Here is an 18,988-nt window from a genome sequence, read left to right as displayed (position 1 = left end):
TGCCAAGGACTCCTTTTCCTTGTTTCAGAAATGTGTCAGTTCGTATATTTTGTGTGCAAGAGTAACAGCAAGAAACATCAGTCCTCAAATAAGATGATCTCAAGTAGATGAAGTTTTTTGATTTTTACAATCCGCAATTTAAATTCCATGTGAAAGGCAAAGCAGCAAAATCTGTTTCTTCAAGTAGATTTTGTAATATTCAGTTACATGAACTTAGTTGTGGCCATTTTTTGAGTAATTTAAACACTACATTGTATTACTAATTTATTTTTTTTAAAGTACTTAGATTCTAGTCTATGAGGATGACATGCTGTCCCTGATCAGGACATGATGAAGGAATTAACCATGGTGACGTTTTCATATTTGAGATTAAAAGAAGGCACACGTCTGCCAAATGCAAGCAGAAGGAAAAATCTTGTTACTTTTTCTAAATCCTCTAAAAGCAGCTGGATTTTTAACTTATCCAAATTGTGAAATTTTGTTGAGATTGATGTCCACATAACAGTGTAGAGAAGCACAGAATATCATAAGAATTCAGTATGTGTGCTGGTCTCATAAGAGAAAATTCAGGAAAAAAAGCAAGAGTGCATTTTCTCTTCAGTGGAATAAGCCAATTACTTCCCTTTAACTTCACCCTCATGCAGGCACTTGTTTAAAAACAGCAGATGTTTACAGTTACTGACTGTGACTTGTTTTTCTCATTTATTCTGGAGAAATTTTTTACTTTACTGGGTTTTTCCTGCGCAAAATCTGAGCAAAATTTAAAGGGTCCACAGTGTCATCTAATTACATTCTTTCTGCTGTCTCCACTAACTCTTTAACTACCTCAGCCCAGCATAAGCATGAGACTTGAGAGGAATAATGTATCTGGAGCTGGAAGATGTAGAGGAGAGTTGCACCCTTCTGTCATAAGTGTCATGATGCTTCTGGCTGTCTGCCTTATCAGGATGGCCTTGGAGTCCAGGCACAGTAATGGAGCTAGTGAGATGAAGCTATTTACTAGCTTCTAAAGAACTAAGAAAGTAAAAGAGTTTGGTTTTTCTATTTGGAAATAAAAGCATTGTCAAAGAGGCACCTATATAGCCAGCAGTGTAGTAGATACATTGTCATCAAATGCAAAGGAGATGCTCATTTAGTTCTGTACATTTCTTTTATTATGGGACCATGTAACTACAAACATAGTGTGATTTTTTCAAAGTTGGATTAGTCTGAAAGATGTGTAGTTCTCTATGTGTTGTTTAGTGCAGTATGTTTTGCACCCTGATTTATGGAACACAGATCTCTGCAAGGTTTGTGGATCTTACAGGAAAAAATACCCACAAAGCAAATATATGGATCTAAAATGATGTTAACTTGGATAGCTTCATCTGGTAGCAGAATGGTAAACAGCAAAGCTGTACCCAGCCTTACTCTAAATTTGCTCTGGGTTACACCTACTAGGGGCTTATCATTATGAGCATGTTGGCAGTGACAGAATGCAATGCCTGTTTCAAACAGATTGAACAAATAAAACATGTCCCTAGATGGATTTAAAATGTAGAGTGCCCCTTTCTAGTTTTCTGTAGCTTGCTGACTCAAAATGCGGCACAAAGAAAGGAGATGAGCAAATGTTGAATGATATGAGATGGCAGCTATGGTTGGCTTAGAGAACTGTTCTGCCTCTGGCACTTTGGATCATGAACTTCATCACATCTGAGAAATGTTAACAGCTCGGCCTGGGGGCTTTAGCAGTTCTGAGTGTCTTTGTGGGTTTGTACTGACAGCTCCCCTCCATCAGTATGCAGTGATTGGCATGCGGGGGGCTCACATGCAGGAGGGTCTCAGCCTGCTATTCTTGTGCAGAAACACCATGATGGGCATCTGAGTGATGTTTTAATTTGATAATGAAAGCACCATTAAACCAGAAAAGAGATAAATGCCTGTGTTTGTGGCACAAGATATTTTGTGTGACCACTGAGGTCATTTGAGACAGGCCTGCTGTTGAAATAGTTATACAAGTTTGCCAGCAATGACTCACTACAGTGGTGGCTGCAGATAAATTCCAGTTGCTTTCTACTTGTTTTTGGAGGTTTTGGTATTAGGGATTTCTGTATGTTGCCTAAAGATTAAAATTCTAGCAAGCTTAGGTTTGCAATTTCCCACATTTCTTCATATCTGAAATGCTTCAACAAGCTATGATCAGTACATCCTGCTGTCCCTTTTGGCTGTGTAAGAAGGGGATATAACATACTTTAGCATCATTAAAACCTTTTGTTTTTTCAGTCCTTCATGTGCCCATTTATAAAGAGATCCTGACTGGTGTAAGAACGCAAATAATTTTGGATGCTCATTTCTCAGATGTTTTCTCATCTCTCTCATTTAAAGAAATGTATTATGATATCACATCATCACCTATGGAAACCAAACTCATGGATTTGGGTTGTGCTGGAAAATGTTACACCTGTGTCTTTCTCTCCTTGTCTATATCATATATTTAGAGATATCTCTACTTTATTGTAAATAACTGACAGTGTAAATGGCCAAATGTATTGTTCTTCCATCCTACAGATGAGGAATTTTGGTAATAAAATGCTTTCTATTTGGACCTTAACCATGCAGGATATCTGCGGCAGAATTAAATAGAATCTGTGTTCTTAAGCTTTTTATGGTGCTTTTTAGCTTGAAAGGCCTTAGAAAATTAAATACTTACAGTGGCTATTTATCTTCTCTAGTTTCTTTTCTCTCCAGCTGTTGAAGGTTTAGATTTTTATTCAGCAGAAATAGATTTTATTCTTTAAGAGCCACTGAGGTTCTGTATGTATCCATATATTCAGAATTCCATGGGTTCTATATACAGAGAGACCATTTTCCTATAGTTTAAGAGCTATAGGTGGTTTTGTACTCTATACAGCTAGTTGTAAAATTGTCTATCTATTGTCCATCCAGCTGGAACTGGCTACTGACCTCTTGAGAGGTAATGCATGACCAGTAGAAGAAGAATAGTTTCTTCCAGTTCAGCATGGAGTTACTGTCCTTCCTATATGTAATTTTGAAACTCTGAATCCACATTCATTGCAGCTAGAAGTAGTTTGCTGGTTAAGGGATAATGGTGATGCCTGGGAAAGAACATGATTGGGATAATAATGGGCTCTTCAGAACTGATTTTGTGACTCTGTGGAGCTGCACTGTCATCTTCATTTGAGTGCTGCTGTTTAACAGGAGGAAGAAACCTTTCATTACTTGCCTGTTGCTGATAATGATGCAGCAAGAACAGAGTTATCGATGAGTCTTTGCAGCTTCCACTGACTGTCGAGCGTGGAACCGTAAATGCTTTTTTTTGTTGTTCTTTGAAGGAATATTAACAATCCTCATATTATAGAGGATTACATACATTATATCCTAATAGATACTAAGATATCTAATGTTACTTTGAAAGCACAGGTGAATTAATTACCCTTGTAATACTTCAATGAAATGGATGAATGTAAAAATTCTGCAGGTGGTGAATAAGGACACAAAATTAAATATTTCTTTCAGGTAACTCAGTAGACCTTGGTAAATGCATGTGCTGGACTGAAATATCTTTAATTGAGTTGCTACTCTTGTTTCTGTACAGAAACTGAATGAAAAAACACCCACATATTCTAAATTTGGCCCAAGAGTCACTAGTCAAGCTGAATTAAGACACCTCAACAAAGTAGCATCAATGTCATCTCTCCCAAAGACTGAAAGCACTCATCCCTTGATGATACCCTGCCACTACTGCTTCAAGCTTTATTTCAAATTCCTGAAACTATCTTTAAGTAATCTTCTAAATAATACTTTTCTATAATTTTAACTTTGATCATACCTTAGAAAAATAGTCAGAGCAAAGTGCTGTTTATGTCTTTTTGCTTTTTGAAAGATTGAAGTTTAAAATCATTATTGATATTTTTCTTCCATGAACTTTACCTTGCTAGCTATGAAAATCTTTCAGCAAAACTAGTGGTTTAGTGGTATTTCAGATATCTTTACCTCTCTCCTTTGCTTGTTGTTCTTCTGTGATGCCACAGTGCATGGTCTGTGTTTGCAATTATTCCCTGCGGCTGTTTTCTGCAAAGCTATAAGGAGAAAAATTGCTTGGATGATTGCAAAAACTAGTTCATAGCCAGGAGAATCCTGATCCTGTACTTGTTTTTTCACAGGCCTCCAGAACTGGCATCAAAGTATGCCAATTTCTCTGAGGGAATGTGCAAGCCAGGCTATGCATCAGCGCTCATGACTGTCATCTTCCCAAAGTAAGTAATCACTGTGGGAGTTTTTTTCCCACTTCCTCCGATGACTTCTCATAATTCAAGGTGGGTGATAGTCAGAGTTTGTCTTGAAAAGTGTCATTACTTTGTCACTTGATTGGTTCACGGAGAGACCAGTGTTGAAATTCTGAACAATTTGAGTGGTCAGTGGCAATGGCTCAGTTGACTTCAGCCTGACTAGGACTTTGCTCAAAGAGTAGAGACTTCTGGGTGTTGGGTAATAAAACAAATTATGTTGTCAGTGCATAATAAAAATGTGTGGCCAGGCTCACTGCTAGTACCAGATGATGCAATGCTTAGGAAGCTTTGGTCATAATTAAATTATCTGGAGCAGATAGCAAAGTGTGGTGTTTTGTTGTAGTTATTTTGGGTTTTTTGTTCTTGGGAGAACAGGGTAAAGCATCCCTCAGGTGCCTGGAGTTTATAGAATTGCTGGGAGACAGTTCAGGAGATAGATTGGCAGGAACATTAATCTGTTGAGGCTCAAGGATTTCAGTTTGGAGCATTGAGTGGAAAATTTGACCAAATGGTTGTTTGACCATTGTACAAGCTTCTTGTACACGTGGAAGAGATGCTCTAGTGCAATGATCTCTTTGGCAAACGAGATTGTGGACTTCTTAACATAACTGGCACTTTTCCAAAAGAGGTACTTTATTTCTTTTAAAGAGGGAATTTCCATGACCTATGCATCTAAAGGTTAGGTTGAGTGATCATGGCCTTCAAGCCAAGCCTGAAACTGGTGGTATCTTCTGTCATTGTTTTTGTTGACAAGGATAGTGACTAGAAGCCTTTTTAAAATAATTAAAAAAAAAACCCCAAAACATTGCCTTGTAACCAGTAGATACCACAGACAAGCCTTAAAAACAAAACAAAACAAAACACTGAGGTTCTCCATCACTGGTGTAAACCAAACAATTTTTCAGTATTATCTTCTGTGAGAACTTTGGAGCTCTGGATAGAATATAAATACTAGAACTGAAAGTGAGTGCTTTTAAATCTGTGTTTGTATACATACTAAATGTAAATAGTAGGGAGTAGGATGAACTCAATATTGCAAAACTATTAATCTTATTTTAATTTTAAGAATATTTTGGCTTTGAGAAGGAAGTTTTTAGCCTCCTAGAATCTGAAGTGATATTTATTGTCTCCCTCAGTAGCTGCTTACAGATCTCTGTTCAGTCACCTTCTCCCAATAGATGACTGCCTTGAACTAATCCATGCAAAGAGGTACAGACATGTCTCTAGTCAAAGCAAGAGATTGTTGTCTTTTTCATACATTAAAAAATTGTATTCACAATTTTAAAGACAGCATTTCACCAGGTATTTATGTTCAGGTTCTTGTTTAACATGGACCCTAAAACTTAACTCATGTTGATGTTTTTTCCTGTGATATCTTTGATTTCTTTGCCAACTGAATTCAGTGTTGGACATTTCATTATTTTACTGAGTACTGCTGTGAGGATGGCTGACCAGTAGATCTGAAAAATAATCATGCTGCACTTAAAATTCCTTCTCTTTTGCAACTTTACTTGTACTCAGAGAACTATGCAAAGTTAATAATACCAAGCCAGGTATTCAATATATTTAGAACTCTTAAAGACAAATTATCATGCCTGTTCATCTAAAGATTCAAGCTGCATGATTTGTTTTATTCTAGCTTTTGTTTTCAGTTGATTGTCTCATTAAGAAACTATCATGTCTACAACTGACATATTTTAGGCATGGTCTTTGTGGTAATATATGTGTTTTTGTTGGGTGTTTTTAATATTTGGATAAAGTTGGTTTGGCTGTTTTCAAGCATGAATAAAATGAATAAATGTTTTCCCGTTTTAAGGTTCCTGACTTTTTAGTGCAATTTAAAATGTGAATAGGCAAAATATGGTGGAAATAGTTGAAATAAAATAAGTATTTCTCAGAGGATGTAGCTCTTTCTGGTAAGTGCTTTTTTACTGGTAAAAATGAGAATTTAGACTTTAGCAAGCATAAGACAATGCTGGATGGATTAAAGGGCAATGGCCTGAGAAATACCAAAATGTGGTAGATAATAAGGAAAGACTAAATGTATGTTTGTTTGTTTGTTTGTTTGCTTTAATGAGGTCCTCAGTTGATCAGTTCTCATTTTAGCAGTGCTTGATCCCTTCATCAATAAACCTATCTGGAAAAAATCTTAGGTTGTTGAGTACTAAATAAAGGGTCAGTTTTTTCTAGAGAACAATCTGGATTGCCTGATTTAAATGGCCACAGTCCAACAAAATACATGTTAATATATCCAACATGAAATAAAACATCTGGAAGGAACAAATGCAGATTTTATTTTTAAGATAGAAAAAAAACCTCTGTCTTGGAAACAGAGAAATCTTCATGTCATCTTAACAAACTATAATTTCTTAAGTGCTATTTCATATATGCACAAAAGAAGTTGAGCATTTTGTATGAAACACTGACTTAAAATTACAATACAAAACATCACAATCCAAGATTTCTAGACTACTGTGTCCAATTTCAATGGTAAAGTGTGAGAAGAGAGGGGAAATACAAGATGGAAGAAAAGCCACAAAAATGAACAATGACTTGCTTAAACAGTAAAGTAAACAAGACTCCTAGAAATAAGTCATCATTCTGAAGCAGAAGTTGTATCCAAATGAGGAGACTAGGAAAGAGCTTTAACTTTGGCAAGTTAAATATAAACCATAATGAGGTAGAGCAAAAAAAATGTTGAGGAACAACTTTGTAGAGACATTAAAAAATAATAAAGCTTTTTGTCTAACTGTCAAAGGCAGAAAGCCTGTCAGAGATCTCGATGAGCTGATAGAGGTTCATAATATTACATGTGAGCTGAGGGAAGGTAAAGCTGCAGCAGAGAAGTTATTTGCATTGCTATTCACTGCAGAACGGTTCCCATGTGGACCCTTCATTTCTAGGGCACAGGCTGGGGGAATGTGACAGAAACTTGACGTTTTGGAGTGAATTCCAACACAAGAATTGCTAGGAAAAGTTCTCACTTAGTGAGGAACTCGGTGTTGAAGTTGCTGAGTTACACACGGTTGTGTGTAATCATTGTTTAAATTGGCCTTAGAATGGAAGAATGAAAAGCAGTAAACGTGCTGGGCTTTTCAAGAAGGGTCTGGGGGATTCATTGGGAGAGTGGAAGCTAAGAGCAAGTCTGGTTTCTGTATCAGGCTCCTCTTAGAACCTAAAAATAAAGAATAGAATTAGTGTTTGTTCACAGATAGAGAGGAGATAAGTTGTCTTCTGCAGCAGGAACTTCTGTCCTGTAAATCTTGTGTTGTTTCAATGACTGGATCAGCATTTGATAAAGATGTTTTAACTAATGCAATATGTCCACAATGCAAAACTATAATGCACACATACAAAACAAAACAAGAAAAACAAAACAAAACAAAAAAACCCAAGCAAACAAACACCTGCTTGAAAAACCAAAAACAACCAAACTTGCTGTTTGAAATCTTTTTGGAAAGTTAAACTGATGTCATTCTGTAGTTATTAGATAGTGACTAGGTAAATAGTGGAAACTGTATGGAAAAAATAAGATTGGACAGTACAAGGATGTTACTCCTGGAGTCTTCTGGAAGAAAGTGTGCTGGGATCTCTTCTGTTCCAAGTGCTCATAAACTACCTGGAATGTAGGATGAATAATAAAGCACTACCACATTTTTCAAGGTGGTAAGACCAAAAGTTGACTGTGAGAAATGTCAGAGAGATCTCACAGTGGTAAGTGGTGGGGCAAGAAAATGGCAGGCCAATTTCAGTTCTGATAGAGATAAGAGAGTGTTTGTGGACACAACATAATTTGTTTTATTGCACAAGACTGATCAGACAGTTTGTGGGTGTATGGTGGACTTAGTTGTGCCTTAGTTATACTCTGTGAAGTAGAGCAAGCAGAGAGTGTTCACAAGCCTGTATAACATAGTGAATGATGTAATTGGACAAGATTTGGAGATACTAAATGCAAATATTCTGCTCCAGGTTTAAAATAAATAAAGGTAAGTGCTATTTCATGCTATTTCCAGTTGTATTTTTCTGTGAATGGGCTCCATAGTGGGCAAAAGATTAAAAAAAATAAAATATACTCTTAAGTATTCAGGTATGGAGCTCTCTAAGTTGCATCCTAAATAGATGTTGAGGGCAGCACATAGCTTGATGTAGTCCTTCTTTCTTAGGCTTTTTACTGGAGTGTTGTCTCATGGACACCGACAAAAGGTGTTGGGCAAAATGGATGTCTGGTTTAATCCCTTGCATCCATGCCTTTCTTTTCTGGGTTTTTTAGTGATTATGCCTTAAAGGCAGAGTGACATAGTTTCAGAAAAACATCCTGTAATCTGAGTCACGACAGTGGCTCCACACCAAGAGAAATGGGTGCATGATCTCAGTACTGCATCTCAGTGTCAGGTCTGGCCAGCTGGGCTATGTCTGCTGCTCACTGTAAGTGAAGGAGCTATCTAATTTCTCACTTTCCAGGACAATAGGGCTCTGCCTCTTGCAAATCTCCCAACAGCAGGATCAAAGTGCCTGAAGTGAGGTTACTGGTTTCAGAATGATATAAAGAAAATGGCAAGTGTGTTTGGTAAAATGGCATCAGTAGGTTGGTGAATTAGACTACTATGTTCAGTGAATTACACTATTTTAGTTGGTCTGAGGTCACCTACAAGTCTGGAGTTATTGCTTTGACCTTTTTGTAGAAGGCACTAACTTGTATTTGTGTAACACTGCAGTCTCCTGCGAGTCTGGCCTTGCTGTGGAAACGATGCCGCCTGTGTACAGCTCTTTCTATGCCCTATTCTTTATCAAATGAGAAAAGAGACCTCTGCCCACGGTTTGTGGCTGACATGCCAGCCTGGGACAGTTCAGCTACTCAATACTCAGCTGCAATTTTCCAACCACAAGCTCTTGTAATTTGGCAGCTGATACTAAAAATTAGAGGAGGCGGTAAATGGAGAGGGAATGTCTGCAGCCTGCAGACTTGTGTATCTGTGTTTGGTAGGGGAACATGGCAAAGAATTATTTAAAGACCATCTGAAAGTATTTCAGATTAAGGGAGAATGGGGGAATTCAATATACAACAAATCTGTTGGTGTTGTGACCAAGAGTGAATATTTGTAATTTGTGATTCTGATACATAAGACTATTTTTGCACCAAGGATATTATTGTAAGCATTTTCTAGTCACTTGGTGCTAAGAAATATAGCACCAAGTGTGTATATATAGCCTTATATGAATCACAAACCTTTTAAAGTCAATTGAGAGATAACATCAGTTTGGTTTGTTTGATTATTCTGGTGTGAAATTCTACTGATTAGCAATTGGTAGTTTCTTTACAGTCATGTTTTTCCCCCTCTTATTTTTCAATACTGTAGCCTGCTCATCATTCACATGATAAACAGCTCTCCTATAAAATCTTCTGGGTTTTTATTTTCATGCTGAATTACTTCTTTGTACATAAAGTTCAAAATTTTTAAAGCTTTCACATCAGCAGAGACTACATGACACGGATTTATGCCAGCCAAAGAAATTTCAGTGGCTTTCTCTGAAGTCATTCTTCTGTGGGTGGTTTTTTTTATCATGTTTAGTTCCCCCTTGATTTTGTAGGTCACAGACTCCTGTGCCTTTCTTCACTTCCACAGGCTAGGGGAGTATAGATGGGGCAGCACCAGAAGGCCTTTCTTTAGACTCCTGTCTGCTTCACATCAGAGCTTGGTAAAAATTTGTTTGCCATTTCTCTCTTACAAATATGGTTTTGCAGTTTTTATGCTTAAAGGAAAAAACCTCATTCTTATATGCAAGTGGGGGATAGGGACTTTGGGTGCAACTGGAGCTTCAGCAAGGGCTTTAGTAGGAGTCAGGATAATTTAAAAATGTGGTCTTCTGATCCTAAGTATTTCCACATTCCTTTCCATATCTCCTTTCAGGAAGCTGTGCTTCTTATAACAAGCAGACAATAGCATCCGTCCATCCCACATATTTCTGCTTTGTTGTTTAGATATGCAGAAAAAAATATTCCAGAAAGAGAATTTTTTAACCCTCTGCTTGAACTGCCTCATGAATTACTGCCATACCCAGCATGGGCTTGTACTGAAGTGGCAGGACATGAGCTCAGTGCTTGGGGGCTGTCAGTGCAGGTGATGGCTGCTTCCTCTGTGATTAACTATTTAAGGAGAGCAGAGGAAAGCAAAGGATGGCAGCTTCATGTGGCTCCTGAGAGCTCATGAAGAAATAGGCTGGATAATTAATGTGCCACTGAGTGTTGCTACAGGGATTCAAAACTGTTGCCTGACTGTAGTGTGGTGCATCTGCTGCATAGCTTGGGGTCTTCTCAGGTGCAGTGGGCAGCATCTCTTAATTTTTTAGGATGTATAAAATTGTGTGTGTATATATATATGCTGAATTAGTTATTGATAGTAGGAGGTTTTTGTCTTTTAAGTATAATGTACATCTCATTTTGAAGCACACTGGTAGTTCGTTTTGTTAATGTGGGCTGTGAAAGCAGCTTGTGTTCAATGAAGAGTGGACATCTCAAGACTTCCATTGAAGTCAGGGTCCCTGTGTCCCAAACACTACTGTGAGAATTTTCTGCTTTCCTTCAAAACCGGATTGATGCTGTTCTGGGAATGGGGAGCACTCAAATCCCTGTCCCTTCTTTAAATCTCTTGTTCTGTGCTCATGCATTCAGTCAGGAATAGTGTGTGATGGAGATGGTTTCAGAGCTCACAGTTACATTTGGAGTCCCAGTAACTGCTGTAATCACAGCTCTGAAAGGAACTTCATATGTGCCGGTGCCCAGAAGGGTGTTTGGGGAAAATATCATTATTGAGGTTTGAATTTGAAGGGACAAGTTGATGCAGGTGTGTTTTCTTCTAGGCAGTACTGAATATCATAAATTTCCTTCATTTTCTTGGTTAACTGTAGCTATAAGAGTTCAAAACTTGCAGGAGGGGAAAGGAAGGCTAAAAGGGAAGTTGTTGACACCCTGGTCAGTTGAGCTGTCAGAGTTTTCCATTTCTTTGATTATTCTGGCGTGAACTTCTATTGATTAGCAATTGGTATTTTCTTTACAGTCATATTTTTCCCTCTCTTATTTTTCAGTACTGTAGCCTGTTTGTCACTCATCACTCATCACTGTCATTTAACAGCTCCAGGCTGTTAAATGCCTGGCCCGTGCCATGCCAGGGGGTTGAAGCCTGCTGCTGCTCACCCTTACCTCCTGTCACCTCCTTATTCTGTGTTTTGTAAATCCCAGGCTAAACAAACATGCAAGCCAAAACACACACCCTCTCAATCACTTCTGGTGTCTGGGTAGCACTTCCCCACACAGAACTCTGTGGCTTTTCCAGTAACACATCTTCCCATGCAGTCAGCTGCTGTTCCACTGTCACTGCTGGCAAAGGGAATATTTTGCACTTCCCTACCTCTCTTTCCTTGTGAGTTTTATGAAGTGGTGCCTTTTGCTCTTTTATATGTTGGTTCTGGAAAAAATTTCTCAGCTTTTTCACCTCTGCACTTAGTGTGTCAGGTATTAGATATAATTCAAAAGCAGTTACTAAGAGGATGATTAAAAAAAAATATGTATTAGTGTTGATTTTGAGTGACAATTAGGGTCAGAGTATACAACAGGTAAAATTTATATGTTTGTTTTATTGTCATGGACTCATTTGAGATATTTAAATCTCTCATACTTCTACTTAAAGGTGACAAGTGTGTTATCTCACAAAATATTTTTGCTGAGGCTGGCTCTAGTGAATATACAGCACAGTCTTTTAAGAGACATTTGCTTTTAATGTTCGAACTAGGATTGTTGTCTGAGCTCTTGCTGCTATTTATAACTGGGCCAATTGGATTGCCCTTCACAACACCCTGACTGCTTCAGTCCCTCGCACCTGCCTTGTCTGTAGCTGAAAACTGAGATTAAGAAGCAGCATTTGTTAACTCGTGTCCAAAGTGTTGCAAACCTCTGGTACTGAAGTGGTGGTAGCTAAAGCTTTGTTTAAAGTGTGGTCATGTAACTTAACTTCTCTGTGGCAGATTCCCTGCATTCATTTTTTGTTGTAGAGAACAGTGCTTGGGAATGTAATTCCAGAGAGGAGCAGATGAAACCTGACGCATAACTTTACTGCTAGCTCTGAAATTCATGCACTGATTGACTAGCTGGAGCTCGTACTTCAAAACAAAATTCAATGGCAGGAGCTCATTGCCTCACTTCTGGTGATGTGCATGTTGCTGCAGTCAGGTTGAAGTAGACATGGCATAATGTAAGAGTAGGTGTAAAAAAGAAGGAGAAGGAGAAAAAGAAAAGGCTCTGTTTTTGTTTCTGCATCCCCACTGTTTGCATAAGGATTTTGTGCTGCTCCATTACCTGAGTGAGCAGAACTGCCTATGCATAGTGCAATGAACTGGGTAAGTGAAGTAATCCTTATAGCTGAACATGAGTTTTCCCTCCCCCATCCATCTACTAATTTTGTGCAAGATTATTTTTAATCCAGACCAATTCACCGATTCAGTTTATGAAATTACCGTATCATTATACAAACCCTGCTCAAGGGTGCAGCTTGAGAATTGAAGAGCTAAGGTGATGGCTCTGCAAAAACTCAGTCAGCAGCCTGGGCACCAGGACAGGGAAGTGGGGAGCTGATGCTCAGGAGGCACAAGTATGATTTCACCTTCAGTTCATGTAGGTTGTTCTTTCTATTCCCTGTTGACTTTTTAACCTTTAAGCAAATGTGTGTAGTAATACAGGCAATTCCCACGTGCTGATCATGACAATAGATTCTATATCAGAGCCACTTTTTGTTCTAAAATCATGTTTGACCTCTCTCAAGAGTTTAGAATGAAGTATGTGAATCCATGTGATGTGCAGGCTTTGTTACTGAAAAGTATGACTTCAGAGTCTTTTTCGTGACTTTGGAACTGAGCGAGACTATAAAATGAAAGCTGGAACATGGACACAGGGACTTTACTGACTATGTGCCTATCTAGCTTCAAAAATGATGCAGAGCATATGTGTTCTTGCTTTAATATGAGTACCTTGCATCATATGTTAGAGTGGGAGCAAGAGAGCTTTGGTTGGTTTGAGTTTTTTTTCGTTTTGGTTTTTTTTTGGGGTTTTTCTTGGGTTTTTTTGCTTCTTGTTTTGAGAAATACTGAAGTTATTTCTAAATTGTGGATGGTTAAAAAAAAAAAGGAAGGACAGCTTTGCAATTGTATAAATAAATAACCATATTTGCATGAGCATGTAAGACTGTAATAGAAGCAATAAACTTAATTCATGCCACCAAATGAGCATATTTTATTGTGCATGTGTGTTTGGGCTCTGTTGCTGTGGCCCATCTGCTCTTAAAGCTATACCAGTAAGAATGTTTTACTTCCAGGAAAATCTTGCAGGAAAGATTACTTGAGGATCTAAATCCATCTGAATGAAGAGAGATATCAGTGAGCAAGGAATGCAAGAAATGAAAAATATCAGTGAGCTCAAAGGTTAAGCTGCAATATCACTGTAGTTTTGATATACAAGTCTTACCTTCTTTCTCTTCTTCACATTCCCATATGAAATTGTTTTTATCTCTTTTGATTAAACTCTGACTTTGACTTTCTGAAGGTTCATATTTATTGGTTCAGACCACCATCTCCCCAGAGTCCCAACAAGTTCCTTGGAATGTTTGAGACTCCGTATGTCACTGGTGATTTCCTCGTGCTATAGGAAAGTGTGCAGCTTTCCTCAAAGTTTTCTGAATTATGTTCAAGAGTGGATAATTGTTCCTTCTGAACTCCCTACTCGTGGCTTTCATCACATTTCATCACAATTGGGTAGATTTCAAGTCAAATTATTTTCCTCTTCTATCTTTCCATCTCCTCTATTACTGCTCACTTTGTTCTATTATTGAAACATTTCAGGAGTGTCAGTGCATGCAAATGTTGTCACTGAGCCAGTGTACTTTGGCTAAGAATATATGGATGAAAAGGCAGCCTGATAATTTATGCAAGATTATTAGACCAAATTAGAAACAGTCTGGGGAACCCTCTAACTCTACATTAGGCAAACGAAGGTAAAATCTGAAAAGATTATAAATTCTCTTTGTAGCAATTTGAAAAGTCACTTGAGAACATTGTTCAGATAATGTAGTAGAAACTCTGACTCCACCACAGAGAGAACAGCAGAAGCTCTTTTGGCAACTATTTTCTTGGTACCTTTACTATAATTCTGAGCTAAGTATGAAGCAAAATAAAGTCCATAAATGAATTGCTAAATACTATCAAAGCACTGCTGTAACTGTTGCAGTAGTGCCAGGGATCACAGTAGCTTGGTGAAATTCCTGTTGTTTCCCAGGTTTGCCCAACCCAAAACAAATGTAATGCTGGAAACCAGGGCGAGGGCATTGCCACACACTGCGGTGCAATGGCATAGCAGATTTCACTTTTATTACTCACTGTGGGTTCTTGTTCTGCTTCTGTCTTGCTAAATGCTGGAGATTCATGCATTCAGTAAAAGTTGTTTCCTTTTTGTGTAATCTGCAATACATTTAAGAATGATCATGTCCTTTTTCTCCTGAACCACTTTGAGTTACTTGCACAGGAACTTCCTTTGTGCAAGTTAGGGCTGTAGCTTAATCCAGTGTTCAGCTTGAAAACCAAAAGAAGTGTGTCCAACTTTCTTGAGAAATGTTTGATTGTGATTCTTCTGAAAATCCTTGCATTTGCCATGTTAAGTTGCTCTTCTTTCAAGCTTAAATAACTGATGTAATCTTCAGGATTATGTAAGTTTCAAGTAACACACCTTGTACAGTTCTTGGAATAGAGAAAAGAAGATTTGAAGTTTATATGGTATCCCCTTTCTAAACTGATATTTGTGTCACACCAGTTTTAGCATGTTTCTTATCCGTTTATCAGCGGTGCCAGCCTAGGTTCATGTTTACACTGGTGATATCAGTGTGATAAAGAGATTGCTGAGAAGTTAGTTGATTTATCTTGGAATGAAACAGATCAAAATATATGTGACATGCTGTGAGATCTTGGAACACCTGAAACCAGAAGAATATATAACTATGCCAGTGCACATCTGTGCATCTGATTTACTTTGGACTTGCCTCTGTTAGTAAGACTCAGTCTCTGCTGCCTTTAATGGAAGGTGATGCTCTGTAAGCCACCACTTTTTTTTTTTTCTTTTTTTTTTTTTCCCTCTACAGACAATTTACACTAAGAGTGAAAACTGGCCCATGGTTGAGCCCATGGAAGCAGTTCCCCTGAATGCTTTAGGAAAAGTGGAATAGTTTTAAGTCACCTAAAAATGAAAAGCAAGGGAAAGTTGTTTGTGACAGGATGAGTTTCCCTGTCCCTGAAGCCATCCCTGGGCTCCATGATGTGCTATCCTGGGCTGGCCTGCAGCATGAGCAAGTCCATAGGATGGCAGCTGTTGTGGTGGGAGAGTCTTGCCTCCAGTTTGGAAAGAAAACACCAGCTCTGGAATGGCCTCAGGGATGTTCAAAGCCGCACCAGCTGCTTCACCAAGCAGTGAATTAGGGATGAGTAGCACAGCATATCTCTGTCCTGGGAGTTGTGTTTATGTTTTAACAATTTGTTTGTAAATGTGTAACCTCATGCATGGATACAGTATACAGCTTCAGATAGTCTTAGTGAAACCTGTAGCAAAAAAAAGCAACTTCTTAGAGCTAGTGGTGGCCAGCTTTCTTTGCTTTTGATTTGTTTCTTAAACAGTGTCTGTGGAGCTCAGGCATCTGCAGAGGAAGATGCTGGTCCCAAGGGTCTGATTAAACAGGCCAGCTCTCAGTCTACTGTTGCTGACTTATTCCTGCTGTTCTTGGAACATCTGAGAAAGGATGTCCAGAATTTGAAGGAGGCAAAATATGCTTACATATTCTAGTTTAAGGAAAGAAAATTAAAATAAGGAAACCACAACATTTCTCTGTTTTGTTTCCCTTTTTGGGGATTTTTGTCAGTACATGTACCAGGCATTTCTTCTCCTTAAGGCACATCTGATCTCCTGGGTAATAATAACTATTTATGGAACAACAGGATACCAAACAGTTTATAAACACTAGGCTTGTTTACTTTTGCTCTGTGACTGTTCATTTCACATAGGGGTTTCCTCATTTGTCAAGAGTGAAGAAACTTGTCTGAGTAGACACATCTGTAAAGAAGTAGTTGATCTTACTCTGCCATAGTAGCCTGGTGGGAGATCTGTCCTGCTCAGCCAAAAATTCCACCTGTGCTCAGTAAGGAAGGTATTTTAGCAGGTATTTTAGTCATGATGTATTTTCTAAAAGAAAAGAAGGAAACTTTTCTGCTTCATTCTTCCAGTTCTGGCATCTGCTGCTAATGGAGAGTGTGGGTTTGAAATGCTGATCTCTGTCTCTTCTCTGGGAAGCAGATTCTTCATTCTTCAGTACGGCATTTCTAGGATTTGGAATAGCTGGAGGACTCCTAAACCATGTCCAGACAGGAAATGTAAAAAAAAAAAAAAAAAAAAGTAAAACAAACAAACAAACAAACAAAAAACCCTGGGGCTAATAGTTTGAGTGGGTTTTTTCTCTTTATATTAACAGGACTTAATTTCCAGTGTTTTGACATCTCTTGTGGGTTGTTGGACAGAAGACATGGAGGGGAAACAGCACTTAATTCTGTGTAATTAGCTGCCAGGCACCACACCTTCTCTGAGGATATGGGAATGATGATGGTTCCAGGCCATCCAGGAGAAAGAGGAGAGAAATCCTATGAAATAAGCCATGTATGGAGTGCTCTAAGATACAGAATAATTCATGTAGAAATTCAGAGCTGTGTGAGATGTCTACTGCTGACTGTTGCACCCTCTGTCTCCATCTAAATAGTGGCTGTGTGATGATGAAATACTGAGATGTTTTGACAGATGCCAGTCAGAGGGATGGTTTTGACAGGTTTCTTGTAATGATTAACATCACTTGAAGCAGTTGTTTGGGTTTCTGCATGTTTGTTTTAATTCATCTCCTCTTTGTTTCCCTTTCACAGCAATGCCCAGTTTACCATAATGAGATTAAGGAAGCTAGAATCAGTATCAATTAGTGAGGTTACTGTAAATATTTTCACGGACAGAACTGTCTTTTTTCAGTTAAGATCTCAAAATACTTGAATGTTGTCTTATGTTAAATAGAAGATCCAGTAATTCAAATAAAGCAATACCAGGAGGGCAGTTTATTCTAAGATAATCCTGTCTTTAGCTATTCTAAAGAAATTATGCTCCCTGAAGATGCAGAAAACCCAGTGAGATTCAGAGAGAGGTGCATGAGGGACGAGGAAAAGGTTCCTACAGATAGATCTAACAGCATTCAACAAGTTGCTTGGCCTGTTTAGAAGTGCACAGGCACTGTTGGCTTAAGTTGGTAAACTGAGTAATAATTCGAGTTGTCTGAATCTAGAGAACTTGGAGCAGCCATCAGTGACAAGTCCCTCTTCCTTGGTGGGGAGAGGAACTCTAAGTATCCCAGGCATCCAGCTGAGGAGGAGCCATCAACAGCTTAGTCACAGTGGCCACTACAGCTAAGAAGTAAAAAATTAAGTGGGAAAATCAGTGTTAAACACTTGACACTTTTCTAGAGTTGTGGGAATCTCTTGCTTCTTGAACTTATATTTTAGCATAGCACAAACTTTCAGCTGCTACTGCAGTGTTTCTTTTGATACCCAAGAGCTGGCATGTCAGCTAGAGAGTTAGGAGCAGAGGTTTCCAAGCTTCTTCCAGTTTGCAAGTGTTGAGAGAGTTTGTCTGTTGCATTTTATTTTGGGTTTGGTTTGGGGTTTTTTGTGGATTACAGTGCACCCTCTTAATGCCAGACCATTAAACAATTTTTAAAAACCAACTTAATTTCTCCAGAAAATCACAGTTGAAATTCTTGATCAGGAGCTTGAAAATAGCTACAAAACAAAGCATACAATTAACCAAGTGCAAAATTCTGAATATACCTGGCATCAATCTCTTCATTTCATCTGCTGCTAGAAGATTTTGGAGACTTGTCTTGACTGTGGAAGCCAAGTGTCAACTCTTCAGTATTCTGACTTCATAATGCTGCCTTTCACTGCAGTGCTAGGGAAGGAGATGCTTGTTCTCTGTCTTGTCTCCCAGGGTTTGTTCTGTGCCGTAGTCCTGGGCTGTTTTCTCACACATGCAAGGCAATAATTTCCTTCCTTCTGCTATTTTTTCCCTCAGAGCTCTTCTTTTGGCTCCATCTGCCTTTTTGTGTGGATGGAGATTGTGTCACACATATTGTGTCCCTCCTTTATCTCTCTCGGGCTACATCTCTGTTTACTTTTTTGTTTAAATAAGATAGTAACCTTTGTTGTTCACAACATTTTTAAGGCTCTTACAGCAGTTAGTAAATCCTGTGACAGATCTCTCTTCTCAGGTTTTTTTTTTTTTTTTAAGGAGTTTTGTATGGAATGGGAAGACTCAGAGGCAGCAGAGAAGAATAAAAGAGCATGAGCTGGTGGACCAGAGGGTTCAGGCTCTCTGGGGCATCTCAAGGGAGCACAAGCAGTACTTTGGTGGTTTGTAGCAAGTCACTGTAAATCTTTGCCTCCCAGGCCCTGGAAATCCTCTCAGTTCCCACTAGCAGGTATAAACTGGTGAGTTTCCAGTAGGCATTGCTCAGGAAAAGACCCTACAGTTAACATCACCCCTGGAGCATGACAGCCATCTTCACTCTGCTGAAATGCAGTGAGCTAAT

General features: G+C 38.6%; 1 protein-coding gene across 5 annotated transcripts in view; it reads left to right on the top strand.

The window, feature by feature from the left end:
- ST3GAL3 (ST3 beta-galactoside alpha-2,3-sialyltransferase 3) overlaps window positions 1-18,988 on the top strand; it is a 174,231-nt gene that overhangs the window by 60,638 nt on the left and 94,605 nt on the right. For all 5 annotated transcript variants that reach the window (XM_021528189.2, XM_021528206.2, XM_021528198.2 and 2 more), the window contains one exon: window positions 4,164-4,256. In XM_021528189.2, coding sequence (XP_021383864.1) covers window positions 4,164-4,256 — 93 coding nt within the window. The remainder of the gene's footprint in view (window positions 1-4,163; window positions 4,257-18,988) is intronic.

Source organism: Lonchura striata, chromosome 9 (genome assembly GCF_046129695.1).
Source record: "Lonchura striata isolate bLonStr1 chromosome 9, bLonStr1.mat, whole genome shotgun sequence".
NCBI lineage: Eukaryota > Metazoa > Chordata > Aves > Passeriformes > Estrildidae > Lonchura > Lonchura striata.
The sequence above is the reverse complement of the archived record's forward strand: the minus strand, read 5'-3'. Positions and strand labels throughout refer to the sequence as shown.